The 14,892-nt window shown below is 30.5% G+C and overlaps 1 protein-coding gene across 1 annotated transcript; it reads left to right on the top strand.

Annotated features, from left to right (window-relative positions):
• The first annotated feature begins 583 nt into the window (after nucleotides 1-583).
• On the top strand, nucleotides 584-14,553 carry Sos (Son of sevenless). The gene is made up of 20 exons (XM_029321754.2): nucleotides 584-766; nucleotides 1,825-2,088; nucleotides 2,181-2,264; nucleotides 2,373-2,453; nucleotides 4,079-4,228; nucleotides 4,401-4,609; nucleotides 4,687-4,870; nucleotides 5,406-5,649; nucleotides 5,747-5,986; nucleotides 6,086-6,449; nucleotides 6,529-6,721; nucleotides 6,809-7,051; nucleotides 7,758-7,913; nucleotides 7,980-8,162; nucleotides 8,537-8,654; nucleotides 8,729-9,018; nucleotides 9,350-9,566; nucleotides 10,069-10,358; nucleotides 11,341-11,590; nucleotides 12,051-14,553. The coding sequence occupies exons 1-20, from the start codon at nucleotides 656-658 to the stop codon at nucleotides 12,134-12,136; spliced, it is 3,957 nt and encodes a 1,318-aa protein (XP_029177587.1). The 5' UTR covers nucleotides 584-655; the 3' UTR covers nucleotides 12,137-14,553.
• Nucleotides 14,554-14,892: the final 339 nt, after the last annotated feature.

Here is a 14,892-nt window from a genome sequence, read left to right as displayed (position 1 = left end):
GAGCCGAGTGCGAAACGGAGCGAGGCGTGACGTGATGAAACGAGACGAGCCAGCGTAGTGGTGGGAGGTGGAGCCGAGGCGAATGCTCGCGCGAGGCTCCGCTAGAGTAGAGTGGCGCAATGATAGCCGTTGGTGATATTACGACCGCTGCTGATGCCCGTGGATTTTAAGGAAGGAAGACAGGCGGGATAGATTCGTGCGCGCGCGAGACGGAAGATGCATCAGTGCCGGAGCCCTCGGACTCTAGGCTCGCTCTTGGTGGCCGACAGGCCGAGAGCAACAACCGGACTGAGACAAGCGCGAGGATACGATCGGGCGGTTTAGTAAGCTGGCTATCGAACGTCGGGACAGACGGAGAAAGAGAAAGAGAGAGAGAGAGAGAGGGGGCATCCGATGAAAGCGGAACGGTCCGCGCTCCTCCTCGAGAAATGAAACTGATCGACGTCTCATCCTCCTGCGAACGATGCTCCTCCTTGGAAATTTCGTGAACTCTCAGCCACGGGTGGTCCCTCGTCTTCGCGGATAAAGCGCGCGTGTGTGTGTGTGTGTGTGTATGTGTGTGTACATGCGTGTGTGTGTGCGCGGGTGATTTTTTTTCTTTCTTTTTTTTTTTCAATTTTCTTTATTCTCCTCTCGAGAGCATCGGTGCGAGGAAATGTTCTCGTCGCCGGCGTCGGTGGTGGGTCAGGAGCCGCCTGGCTACGATTTTCAGAAGGAGGAAAACGCCGCCAAATGGAAGGGGGTGTTTGTCAACTCCCTGCGCAAGGTACATATCGTTGTTGCACGACTCCACTTCTGTGTTCCGAGCCTCACTCCGATGATTTTCTTGTCTCTCCCTCCCTTTCTTCTTCTTTCGCTCCGTGTCCTTCTTGTATTTTGCTTCCCAGGGAGCCACAGGAATTATTGACGTCACTTTGACGTCGAAATGCGTCATTTTGACGTCAAAGTGACGTCGATAATTATTTATATATTTATTATTTATTTTCATGCCGAATTTCATGTCAAAATGACATAACTCATAATTTTGCCGTCAAAATGATATGTCATAATCATTCCCGTGGCTCAAACACAATAAGAATACAGGAGAAAGAGCCGCAGGAATTATTGAGACCTCATTTTGACGTCGAAACACGTCAAAATCACGTCAAAATGACGTAAATTTCGCGTGAAAGTGCGTCGTTTCGCCGTCAAAATGACGCAATCGACGTCAAAACCCACCACTTTTTGCTCTATCTGGGTTTCTTATTGTCTTCTACTGTCCCCTCCTCTCCGGTTCATCTCCACCTTTTTTTTTTTTTTCTATATTTTTCCTTTTTTTTGTTCGCTCGAACGCTCGATCATTTTTCGTTCCAATGATTTTACGTCGGGGCTGGATCGATCAATGACACCGACCGACGTCATCGGTGCTGCGTGCGTGACCATATGACTTTTTTTTTCAATTACGCTCTGTACTTGTCGGTTGTCAAATCTGACAGCTGTGCAAATCGAATAGATGTTTTATGAATATTATACTTGTCAAAAATTGTCGCTCGACACGAGTATTCAAATTTATTGTTACTTAAGAAGAACAGAGAAAGTCCAAATGATGTCAATTTGATGTCATATTGACCAAATTTGAACATCAATTGGATATAAACTTGATCAACGTAACGTCAAATTGACATATTAGACTTATTTGTTTTCCTGGGATGATTTTATAATATAAGCATACATATACTATTTGTTTTATCTTTTTTTCTTGGCCAACGACAATTACCGGATCTGATATACGGTATATAGTTATTTTGTTGATTTGATTGCCAAAGAAAATTGTTAATTTTGTAGGTACTAGAGCAAGTACATCCTAGTCTCGAAGCTCGACAAGATGCATTAGATTATGTGGAGAGTTTAATTTTAAGAATGCTAGGCATGCTTTGTGGACACCCACCTCCTCAAACCCCTCAAGATGTAGAGGAAAGAGTAAGACGAACATTTCCTACTCCCATTGACAGATGGGCGCTGCGTGATGCAAAAGACGCATTAGAGAAAGGAAAGAAAAAGTCTCCGTTAGTGCTACCTGTCGACAAGATTCATCAGTTACTGCAAAAAGTAAATATCCGCATGTATACAACAATCAATTTACTTAAATTATACAGATTTTACAAAGTGTCTCAATTGTCTGTGATTTCTTTTTTCCACAGGAAGTATTACAGCACAAAATTGATTCGCAAGTCAGCTTATTTGTAGTTGGAGTTTTGGAATATATTTCTGCTGATATTCTGAAGGTATGTGCGATCCATTCAATTAAATTGTTTTAAATCTGTACTATCTTTTTTTTTAATTTATTCGATACTGTTAAATGAAATGTATAAAATTGTCTCTTACCTTTACAGCTAGCTGGAAATTATGTGAAGAACATTCGCCATGTAGAGATTTCGTGCGAAGATATACGAGTTGCAATGTACGCGGATATGGTAAGACATTGTTCGTGGAAACGTAGAATCTGTATTGTATCTCTGTATTGCACCTTAATTCGATCATCGTACACTCTCTTTATCATATTTTGTCATTTACATTTTTTTTTACAATTGATTCGAGTATATCCACGTACATTTGAACCAGTAAAATGTATCTGTATGTATGTTGATATACTCTATAATTGTGATATTAATAATGTAGTTTATATTGTGTAATACTTTATAATTCGATTCAGTTTTTGTTTACGAAATATTTTTATGTACAATGATATATTGTATACTCGATTAAAAAAAAGCAATACATAGAAAAATTGAAAAAATTGCTACAATTTTTTCTATTTTACTTCCTCATAGAGGAAGCTTTGTTTTTCTATTATACTGCTTTTTTTTTTATCAATTATTATATAGAGCTTATATAGAAATTTGTTAATATACGAATGGTATTACATCATGCATAAACTAGAAAGTAAATGCAGTAGAAAAATATGATACCTTTGCTAGTGGCTTACTTCTTGTTTACAGATCCAAGTTTTCTTTGTTTATATTATTTAATTTATTTGAGAATTTATTAAGTCTTTTTCTATTATATTAATTTAACGAGTGCAAATTAATTTGAGAAGTGCTAAATTTCTTTGTAATCTGTAACTCGAAGCATCTGCTACTAGCAACAGGTAAAATAATGAATTTCATAATTGGCTACATTAGGTTAATTGTGGCTGCATATATTCTATGCTTGATTACATGCTTTCCACTAATATATAACAACTCCAACCATGTTCATTCTTCGCTCATGCTGTTCTAGGTGGTACGTACTCGTGATTGCACAGAAAAAAATTTGAAATATCACGATTTAGTATCTTTCGATTATTTTTACAAAAGTTGCATTTATATTCGACATTTATTCCTAAATTTTTATTCTTTTACTTTTTACTATTCAATAAATATTTTCTTTATATATAATATTTATTATCCGTTAACAAATTTTTTAAATATATTTAATACATTTATTTTATATATTTAATATATTTTATATAACTCATTTTTTTTCTTTAAAGAATTGCTTATTAGAATATTTTTCTTGTGCAGTATTTATAAATTATTTGTACTAACATTTTTATATCAACAATAATGTTACAAGTTAGAAAGTAAAATTCTTAACATAAATTTTTAATTTTTTTTACTACAATTTTTTCTTTTCTTTTTAACTGTAAAAACTGTATAAATCTAGCAAATTGCATAACTCACTTTGCAAAGCATATTTCTCTGTTACTTATGTACAGTTTAATATAAATAACAAATGCAATATAATATATATAATTACTGTTTTACGCTACATTATACTAATGCATTTAATAATATGCGAATTGTAGGTCGACAGAATGTCATAGTAACTTAATGGTGCATCTAAATAATAGTTTCTTTTAATTTTACTTTTAATCTTACTTAAATCTTTAATCTTGCATGCTGATATGGGATGCATTAAATTTTATTCATCAATGAAAAGTTATCAACCAACTCTGATTATTATTAATTATTTCTTTTCTTTTTTAATATAAATGTTTAAAGATATAAAAAAAAGTCAGAGATTATTATTTCTAATATGATGTGTAATTGATCGATAGGTACTAATGGATATGTTTCATCAAGACGATTGTACAGAGGGTCCACAAAGTAGCTTAGGTGCAGTTGTTTCGCAGACTTATGAAGAATCTATGCGGGATCTCATTCACGATGAACGTCATTACATTCGTGACCTACATATGATTATCAAGGTAATATGTAAAAAAATATTATTGGAATATTTAAACCTTAATTATATATATATATATATATATATATATAATTAAATAAAATTAGTTTACGTTATGTAAATAATTAAATTAATAATTTAATCATTAAATTAAATTAGTTCGTGCATTATTTTATTTTATTTTTATTTTTTAGGTATTTCGTGAAGAAATTACGAAGTTGACACAAGATAAGAGTGAACTCGAAACGCTTTTCAGTAATATTACAGATATTTATGAGATTACTGTGACATTACTCGGCAGTTTAGAAGATACAATGGAAATTGCAGAGGAGAAACAAACACCTACAGTTGGTACATGCTTTGAAGAATTAGCAGAGGCGGCAGAATTCGATGTTTATATAAAGTGTGTATCACTTATGTTATGGCGCGATATGTCATGTGTATACAAATTTTTTGTTAATTATATTTGCATCTTTCTAGATACGCGAGAGATATTAATAGTCCCGCTAGTCGGGAAGTTTTAACGAATTTATTATCAAGACCAGAAGCTAACGCGGCTCTGCGAGCAGCAGGCCACGGTTTTAGAGAAGCTGTTAAATATTATTTGCCAAAACTTTTATTACAACCCATATGGCATTGTTTCCTGTATTTCGATTATATAAAGGTATTATAATTTACTTATTAATATTACACAGAATTATTTAAGCTTATTTTTGTAACAATCTTACAATCATTATTGAGTAATAGCTAGTTAATTAGTTAAAATTTAAGTTCATAATTTCAATTTAACTTAGTTAATTTAAAATGAATTACTTTTTAACTTAAACTTATTTTTAACTTATTAACTTTTAAAATTTTAAGTTAAAAATTTTTTTTATCTCTGAATACCACTTTTTTTCTATAAAATGTTAAGCATTGGTCAATTAAATTTTCAATAACGATTAAAGTGTAATAAGAGCATCATTCTATAATGTATGTCATTTTTTTTATAATTGTAATTACAAAGAAAAAATACATTCATCCTATATAAAAACAAATTTTTTTTTTCGTTATTCGTTATTTTATATAATTTTAAAAAATTAAATAAAATATTAAAATATAAAATATTAACTAAGTTAATGTTATATGCTATTAACTTTTAACTTAATTTAGTTTTAAAAAATCCTGCTTACAATACTTACTATATCTTTCAAATATAGGTTTTACACAAACGCACACCTAACACAGAAGATGGCGAAACGTTGGAACAAGTACAAGGTTTGTTAAGACCACTACAAATGGAATTGATGCAATCTGCAAGTCTTCCAAAAAAGGATACGGGCTTGCCAATGCAGAGCAGAGCGAGGAGGCAGGCGGCATTAGAAAAGATTAGCGAATTACAAAAGACTGTAGATGGTTGGGATCAAAGAGATATCGGGCAGTGTTGCAATGAGTTTATTCGAGGTAATAAAGAGGAACATCTTTTTAATATATACTTCTTGATATTCAATTCATCACCTTCAGCCCTTAATGTTTATATATTGCTAATTTTGTATTATAGAGGATACGTTGGGAAAAATGGCTAGTAATGGACGAAGATTAACTGAGAGAAAAGCCTTATTATTCGATGGATTGCTAGTATTGTGTAAACCAAGTAGTAGTAAAAGAGTTAGTGTTACTGTTGCAGCGGGTATTGTTGCAGTTGGAGTAGGTGGGCATCCGACTCACCAAGGTGAACTCCGACTGAAAGAAAGATTTTTCATTAGAAAAGTTGATATTATTGATAGAGAAGATACCGAAGGTAAAGAAATGTGCATCTAAATTTTACTGCAATTTTTTTGCATAAAATATACAAATGCATTTTCTTTTTATATATATATATATATATATATTATTACAGAGTTAAAAAATGCTTTTGAGATTGCACCGAGAGATCATCCTAATGTTATTCTTGTTGCCAAATCTGTGGAGGACAAGAATAATTGGATGGCGGATCTAGTAATGTTAAATACAAAGAGTATGTTAGAAAGGACTTTGGATAGTATTCTTTTGGATGAAGAAAGGAAGCATCCATTAAGGCTACCTCCAGCTCACTTGTATAAATTTGCCGAACAAGATAGTAAGGAGAACATTGTTCTAGAAGCCAGAGAAAATGGTGGTGTTCCATTGATTAAGGGTGCAACTTTGATAAAATTAGTAGAGAGATTAACTTATCATATATATGCTGATCCAGCTTTTGTAAGAACATTCCTTACTACTTACAGGTAAAGAAACATTGTTTTATTATACCAATTCTCTAATATATATAACAAATTGCTAATTTTTTAACAATTTATTTTGCAGAAGTTTTTGCTCACCTCAAGAATTATTAACGTTGCTGATAGAAAGGTTTGATATACCAGATCCTTCGTTAGTCTATGGTGAAGAAGAAACACCCTCTGTATGTAAAACGACGGCGCGAGAAGATTGGAAAAGATACAGAAAAGAATTCTGTCAACCGGTGCAGTTTAGAGTTCTAAATGTTTTAAGACATTGGGTTAGTAACATATATTTTTTTTACATTCTGGACGAATTCCACGCAATTCTTAAAACGTTATCTTTTTTTCTCAATTTTTTCCTTTAGGTGGATCATCATTTTTATGATTTCGAACGCGATCGAAATCTTTTGGAAAGATTGCAATCGTTTTTAGATACTGTTAGTGGCAAGTCTATGCGAAAGTGGGTTGATTCAGTGCTGAAAGTTGTACAAAGAAAGTGCGAACCATCAGAACAACGACCTATCACGTTTAGTTTCGAACGATCTCCTCCGCCGATTGAATCGCATCTTAAAATTCCGGAAAATAATGAAGAATATGGAATACTTACGGTATATATATATATATATATATATTTATATACAGAGTGTTCCATAGGAAGCTAATCAGCTATGGTTTTTTAACGCATGTAGTTATTGAAAAAACAAAAATTGTGTTGAAAAGAGGAAAGTCTACAGTTTTTAATGGATATAAATAAAATGTATATTAGTTTATTTTATTGAAAAAAAAGTAATGAAAAAAATGCGAATAATCACATGTAAACTAATGATAAATATTTTCGAAGTGCGCATCATTTTAATTTGTACAAAATTCTGTTCTTTTACGAAAACTCATAAAAATTGTCTTCTAACATGTCATTTTTAATATTATTTGCAATCCTTTTAACTGCTATTAAATCTGGCACTGTTGAAAATATTTATCATTAGTTTATGTGATTTTATGTGATTATTAGCACTTTTCATTATTTTTTATCAATAAAATAAACTAGTATACAAATATTTTATTTATATCCATTAAAAACTGCAGATTTTCCTCTTTCCAACACAATTTTTGTTTTCTCAATAACTGCATACATTAAAAAATGACAGCTGATTAGTTAGTTTCAGCAATTTCTTATAGGACATCCTATATATATATATATATATATATATATATATATATATATATATATAAGATTATGTCATCTTTCAATTATGTTATTTCAGGAAGTATTAGTCACTCAATTACTTATACTGAGAAATAACTTGTCAATTACAGATACATCCTATCGAATTAGCAAGACAATTGACACTATTGGAGTTTGAATTGTACAGAGTAGTGAAACCTTCTGAATTAGTTGGGTCTGTATGGACAAAGAAAGACAAGGAGAAGACGTCACCAAATTTAATGAAAATGATTAAACACACGACGAATGTAAGTTTTTTTTGTGGTTTAACAAAAGATGGGAAATGTAGCATCACTAAAGCTTGAGTTTTATAGTTTACAAGATGGCTCGAGAAAACGATAGTGGAGGCTCAAAATTATGACGAGAGAGTAGCCATCGTATCGCGCGCCATTGAAATAATGATGGTGCTGCAGGATCTCAACAATTTCAATGGTGTTCTGGCGATTGTTAGCGCTATGGGATCAGCATCAGTTTTTAGGCTAAAATTCACCTTTCAAGTATGTATCATGTACAAAAAATTATATATGTTGAGAGTGTTGAAAAAAAAGGTAAAATATTTTAAGAGGATTTCATATATCTCAAAATAAGTTAAAAATTGGTCTTTAAATGAGCCTTTTTTGCATATTTACAATATCTCACAATTAAAAAAATAATATTAAGAATAAAAATTTAAAACAAATTATGAAAATAAAAATATCTCAAGAATGGTTTATTTGCCCAAATATTTATTAGGCTTTTGTTTTTGGACATACTAAATCCCCTTAAAATATTTTATCCTTTTTTTCAACATCCTATATAAATGTACATCAAATCCATTTCATAATTCTTTTGCATCAAGTTATCATTTTTTTATACGCGTTTATTTTCACAGCCGTTACCAGCACGATTGGAAAAGGCTTTGGAAGAAGCACGAGAGCTTAATAACGATCATTTTCGAAAATATCAAGAAAAATTACGATCCATTAATCCACCTTGTGTACCATTTTTAGGTAAATATCGCAAAGTAACAATGATCTTTTATAGATGACAAAAGATTTAATCCTTTCCTTTTATACATTCTCAGGTATGTACTTGACTAATATCCTGCATATTGAAGAGGGAAATCCAGACTACTTACCGGGAAGTCCGGAGCTTATCAATTTTAGCAAACGGCGAAAGGTAGCGGAGATAACTGGTGAAATACAGCAGTACCAAAATCAACCCTATTGTCTTTCAATGGAGTCTAAAATAAGACAATATATTGAAAATATGTGTCCCTTCGATCCTAATATGTCAGATGCAAATATAGGCACTTATCTGTATAACAGAAGTTTAGAGATAGAGCCAAGGAAATGTAAAGCACCTACACGATTCGTAAGTGTTTTATATATTTTATTTGATATTTAAATAATTATATTATTTCACTCTCTCTCTCTCTCTCAATTACGAATTATTATTATTACAATATTATATATTTTGTACATATTTTATTTGATATTTATATATTTATTTTATATATTTTATTTGATATTTATGTATTTATTTTATTTCATATTTAAATAATTATATTATTTTACTCTCTCAATTACAAATTATTATTATTACAATATTTTATATATAATTTTATATATTTTATTTGATATTTAAATAATTATATTATCTTACTCTTTCAAGTTCTTACCAATTATTATTATTCTTACAATAGCCACGTAAATGGCCCGAGATAAACTTGAAATCGCCGGGCATCAAGGCTAGTAGAAGTTTGAGCGGGAAGCTGCCAGCTCCGTTGCAGACGGTGACGTCTAGCGTAAGATCGCACGATCCTCCGGCAGAAGCACCTCAACCTTCCGAATTGCCAGAAACACCGCCACATGCATCGCAAATAGGGGGGGACTACAGCGTTTTTGCACCTGTCTTATTAGGTATATTTATCAATCTTTAAGGCTCCTCGCTGCGGTTATGTCAGATTGTGACGTCAGAGGCGAGAAAGCACGCGTTGTAAATTCTTAGATGCCACTTTTAAATGAAAAGATATTCAATGACTATACTTCAGGAGTGTTAAAGCCATCTAAAGTGCTGTTTCATCGAAATATCCTTATTTATTATTTCGAAAAAGCATCTAAGAATTTTTAGCGTCATAATGACGTGTCATCATAATTTTATTTATCACTTAAAAGTTATCTGAATAATTATTCAAAAATAATTCAGAAAGAATCATAAATTTAAAGCTCCCTAATATAAGATAATCGCTTATTTATATAATTTTCAAAAATTTTGCAAAAATTAAGCAACGAAAAATTGTTCTTAAATATTGAACAATAGAATAAATAAATAATTGTAATTTTTTTTTTTTTTTTTCTCCAAATGAATTTGAAGTGACGTCGTTTTTAATAACGATTACAACTGAAGGTTTCCTTACTGCAGGACCTTCTGGAACTGTACCTCCAGGATCACCCAGTCCGCCTAGCATGTCGGGGCTTTCGATCGCTTCGTCGAGTAGCAGCCCTCAACTGGCATCCCCCGGACATTTCCCTTCGCAACAGTTTCAGTTCGCCTTTAATCCTGGCATGGTGAATACGTCGTCGTCAGGTGGAAGCCCAGGTGGGATGCCAACGCCACCATCTCCCGGTAACATACCTAGCCAACGTCCACCACCTCTACCGCCTAGAACCCACAGAAGACGAGAGAGTTCATTTAGCGAATCATCGCAACAGGTAAGATTTCGAGAGATCAATCCGGATTTTTAATTTTGTTTAATTGAGTGCTCTTCGCGTCATGTTAGATTGTAACGTCAGAGGCGAAAAAGCACACCCTGAAAATTAATTCTTAAATGCTAATTTTGAATGAAAAAAAGAGTTTTCGAGGTTTTTTAAGAATGTGTTAAAGTCATATTAAGTGCTTTTTCATCGAAATGGCATCTAAGAATTTTTTCGCCCCTGACGTCACAATTTCAACATTAGAAAATAATCAGAAAGGAATCAATTGTACAGAAAACACATAATTATTTTTAAGAAAAAATATGTAGTTGCTAGTTGCAAATATGAATATCTCTGCAGCGAGATTTATTGAAAGTAGAGTAATCATAGATACAGGGTGTCCCACAGAAAATTGCTAAAACTAATCAGTTTTTATTTGTTAATGCATACAATTATTGAGAAAACAAAAATTGTAAAAATTTTGAAAAGAGTAAAGTATGCAGTTTTTAATCGATATAAATAAAATATTTGTATATTAGTTTATTTTATTGATAAAAAGTAATAAAAAGTGCCAATAATCACATAAAATCACATAAACTAATGATAAATATTTTCAACGTGCCAGATTTAATAGCAGCTAAAAGGATTGTAAATAATATTAAAAATGACGTTAGAAGACAATTTTTACAAGTTTCCGTAAAAGAACAGAATTTTGTACAAATTCAAATGGCGTGCACTTTGAAAATATTTATCATTAGTTTACATATCTGATTATTAGCATTTTTTTCATTACTTTTTTCAATAAAATAAAGTGGTACACAAACATTTTATTTATATCCATTAAAAACTGTAAACTTTTCTCTTTTCAACACAATTTTTATTTTCTCAATAACTGCATATATTAAAAAATAACAGCTGATTAGCTTCAGCAATTTCCTATGAGACACCCTGTATGTTACATACGATAAAGTTTAAGAAAATCACTTTTAAACAAATGTAGGCAAGACAAGCGCCAAACGCACCAATTCTTCCGCCGAGGGATGATATATCTCCACCACCCTTACCACCACGAAGAGACGTACCGCCGCAGATTCCGTCAACGCTGAGCTCCAGCAGCTCGGCGTTATTGGCGCGCCGAAATTCTACATTAGAAAGCACATGCCCTGCCGTCGGTCATCCACGGAGGCACATGTCTTTCAATGGTCCTAGTTTCAATAGCCCCACGAAACTTCCATCGACGCAGCCTAACGGTAAGCTAATGATTTTTTAAAAAAAAGGTAATTATTCAATAAAAATTTACTTTAAAGAAAAGGAAAAAAACACCAATTGTGAAAAACTGTGTTATATGTAAAATACGTCTTACAAAGATGGTGAAAATTTTTTGTTGAAAATATGTGAAATGTAAATAATTAAGTTTGATACATTTCAATAGATATACATATGCATATATCCTGAAAAGATTTATTTAAAAAAAGATAATACAAAATACAAAAAAAACATTAAATTAAAAATTAATTTAAAAAATTGAAAACTAGGAATTAATACAAGAGGTGTTAAAAATTTATACGAAGATGAAAAATTAATACAAATAAGAAAAATAAAAATTTTTATTAAAATAATTTGACACTGCTAAATTTCAAAGTTTATATTATTTTGCGCCGCTTTGCTTACAATCATTTATTTTGATGTTTGATTATTTTTGTATTTCAGGATCAGTGACACCGAGGTTACCACCAAAACCGATAGGAGGTTCATCTACCATGTTTAATTTCAACGCTCCTCCTGGACCTAGTTAAGTGTTACTCTATGTCTCTCTTTCCTTTTTCTCTTTCTCTTCCTATCAATTTTCTTCTTTTTTTTACTTTGTTGGAAAAGAATATTTTCAATCGAAGCTTAATCCATTCAGTAAGCTGAATTAAGCTAAAATTTTCTTGCCGCATAAATTGTAAGAAAAGAAATTCTAACAACACAAACAGATTAGGTAGAATATTTATCTTTGACTATAAAAGTATATATTGTTAGTATTTTAAGTTGTGTTTGTTTTTTATAAAGTCAATGTTATGATTAAAAAATCATGCATTATGAAATTATGTAAATAATTGTTTTTATGTTCTGCTTATTTTAATTAGTATAAGAAAGTTACCAGTTCTCAAAAGATGTATATAATAAAATAGAACTCAAAATCAGGGAACTATCGATTACAGAATTGTTTTTTATCAGGTTTTTTAACATTTAAATATGTTGAAAATACTCGAGCAGAATGATATAATTTTAATTTGTGTATCATTCATTTGATCATGACACATATTTGCTAGAAGCAAAATGCATAAATATTTTATGGACGACAGAAATTCGTTTTTATTCAATTATATGTTATATAATTCATGCTTTTATAGTTAAAGATATTTATAAATTTATAATAGCACTCCTTAATATAATCCGATAACTTTGAAAATATAGAATTTATAGGACACATGTATATTATCAGGTGCTTATTTGTTTGAATAATATAGCAGAAATATTTCATCTATATTATTGAACTATAATATACATTACATAACTATATAACATACTGGAGCAAACTTTCAAGGAATGCGGTTCATTCTTTTTTTATTATTTTTTTTTTATTATTGATCAGCCACTGAAATTTATTATAAGAAAAACTTCTAGTATGTTATACGTTATTCTAATGATCTATTTGAAATTATTTATGCATTAAGGCTACTATTTGTTTCGTGTTTATATAAGAATATACATAATTATGATGTAAAAAAATAAATGTAACGTTGTCCAGCATAAGGATTATTAAATTATTGGCTAGCAATCAGAAATAATTTGTAATGCGATCGATGTAGCCGTATTTGGGATCATTTTAATCAAAGTACTTTGAATCATCGCGTATTCACGGAATGTTACATCTTATTACATCATGCACGCGTCATCCCTTGGATCATTTATATTCGATAGTATGATATAAAAGTCATATCATATAGAAAGCACATCAGTGTTAGCACATGCAAGCATCTGCAAAGAAATCAAAGTTATCGGGGTCAAACTAAAGGGGTTCTATTAGAATGTTGAATGTAAATATATCAACCCTTTGTGCTTCAAGTGTCGGTACAGTTTGAAGATTTTGGTGTCAATATTTAGTTGACAAAAATAAAATTTTATGTGATTTAAATAAAATTGCATAACAAGTACTATCATTGATGACAGATGGTGTCATTGATTTGAACTGAACATTTTACAAGATATTTTACATTTTATGCCAAAAAATTGTAAACTTTAAACTTTTATAATTTGAAATATACTTCATCAAACAACACTTTATTATAGGGTTTTGGAAAGCTCGTTAGATAAGCTATAAGAATATGTAATAAAAAATAGTAGGTTCCATTTAAGAAATTGAAGGTAACCTTCACGTGACTTTGAAATGATTATACAAGATTAAATCAATAACACCATTTTATGTTCCCCTCATAATCAACAAACTTTTGTTGTAAATATTTTTTTCCATCTTGCTTACTATACGAGATATTTACGTGCGTTGATTAAAATGGCTCACGATGTATATCTAATATCGTGTAATATGAAATATTTTTACAAAATATTAACATCTCTTATTTTGATATTATAATATTCGGAAATGTATAATTTTATATATTTTAATTTTTGTATATTTTCTAAATTAAAAAAAAAAATTGTGTACGAGAAAAACAATAGATACGACGATATAAAAATATCTATATATAATATATATATATATATATATATATATATATATATATTATATATATTATATATATATAAGTTTGATTTTTATTCTTCTTTTTTCGAAAATTGTATATGTATGATAAACATTATATAACATAATTATATATTTACATCATATAATTATAAATATTATAATTATATAATATGAACATAAAATTCATTATTTCTTTTCATACAAATAGGGGTATAAGATATACATAAAATTAATAATACATTATTACAATATTAACATATATGGAACAAACATCGCGCGAAAATTTGCAAAGTGCAAAGGGTAAAATAATTCGTTAGATTTTGACAATTCAGTCATTCTCAAGTTTACTATTTATTATAGTTAACGGTTTGGGTTTGCTGTATTTCATAATCTTACTGAATGGACTATGCTCAAGTTCCGATTATTCGAATGGCTTTCTTCCTATCTTTCTTTAAATCTATGTCTTTCCCTCAAACACAACTGTGATATAGTTTGAACATAAAAAATATTTTAATGTAATTATAGACGTTTAGATTTTAAAGTAACTGACGTAAGAAAGTGATGTGTATTGAAATAAATATACAAATAATTATATATAAAGAAAAATCAATGGAATCAATACCAACAAAGAAATATATATATATTGTATATAATATATATATTTATATTATATACATATATACATATACATGTATATTATAAATATATTCTCTACATAATAGCGATTGTAATAATTTCTAGGAAAAAATATGGCATTATGTAAAATAAAAAAAATATATTGTGTATAACATTTCGTGGTAACTT

The sequence above is a fragment of the Nylanderia fulva genome, unplaced genomic scaffold, assembly GCF_048542155.1.
Source record: "Nylanderia fulva isolate GAGA-0341 unplaced genomic scaffold, ASM4854215v1 Scaffold4, whole genome shotgun sequence".
NCBI lineage: Eukaryota > Metazoa > Arthropoda > Insecta > Hymenoptera > Formicidae > Nylanderia > Nylanderia fulva.
The sequence above is the reverse complement of the archived record's forward strand: the minus strand, read 5'-3'. Positions and strand labels throughout refer to the sequence as shown.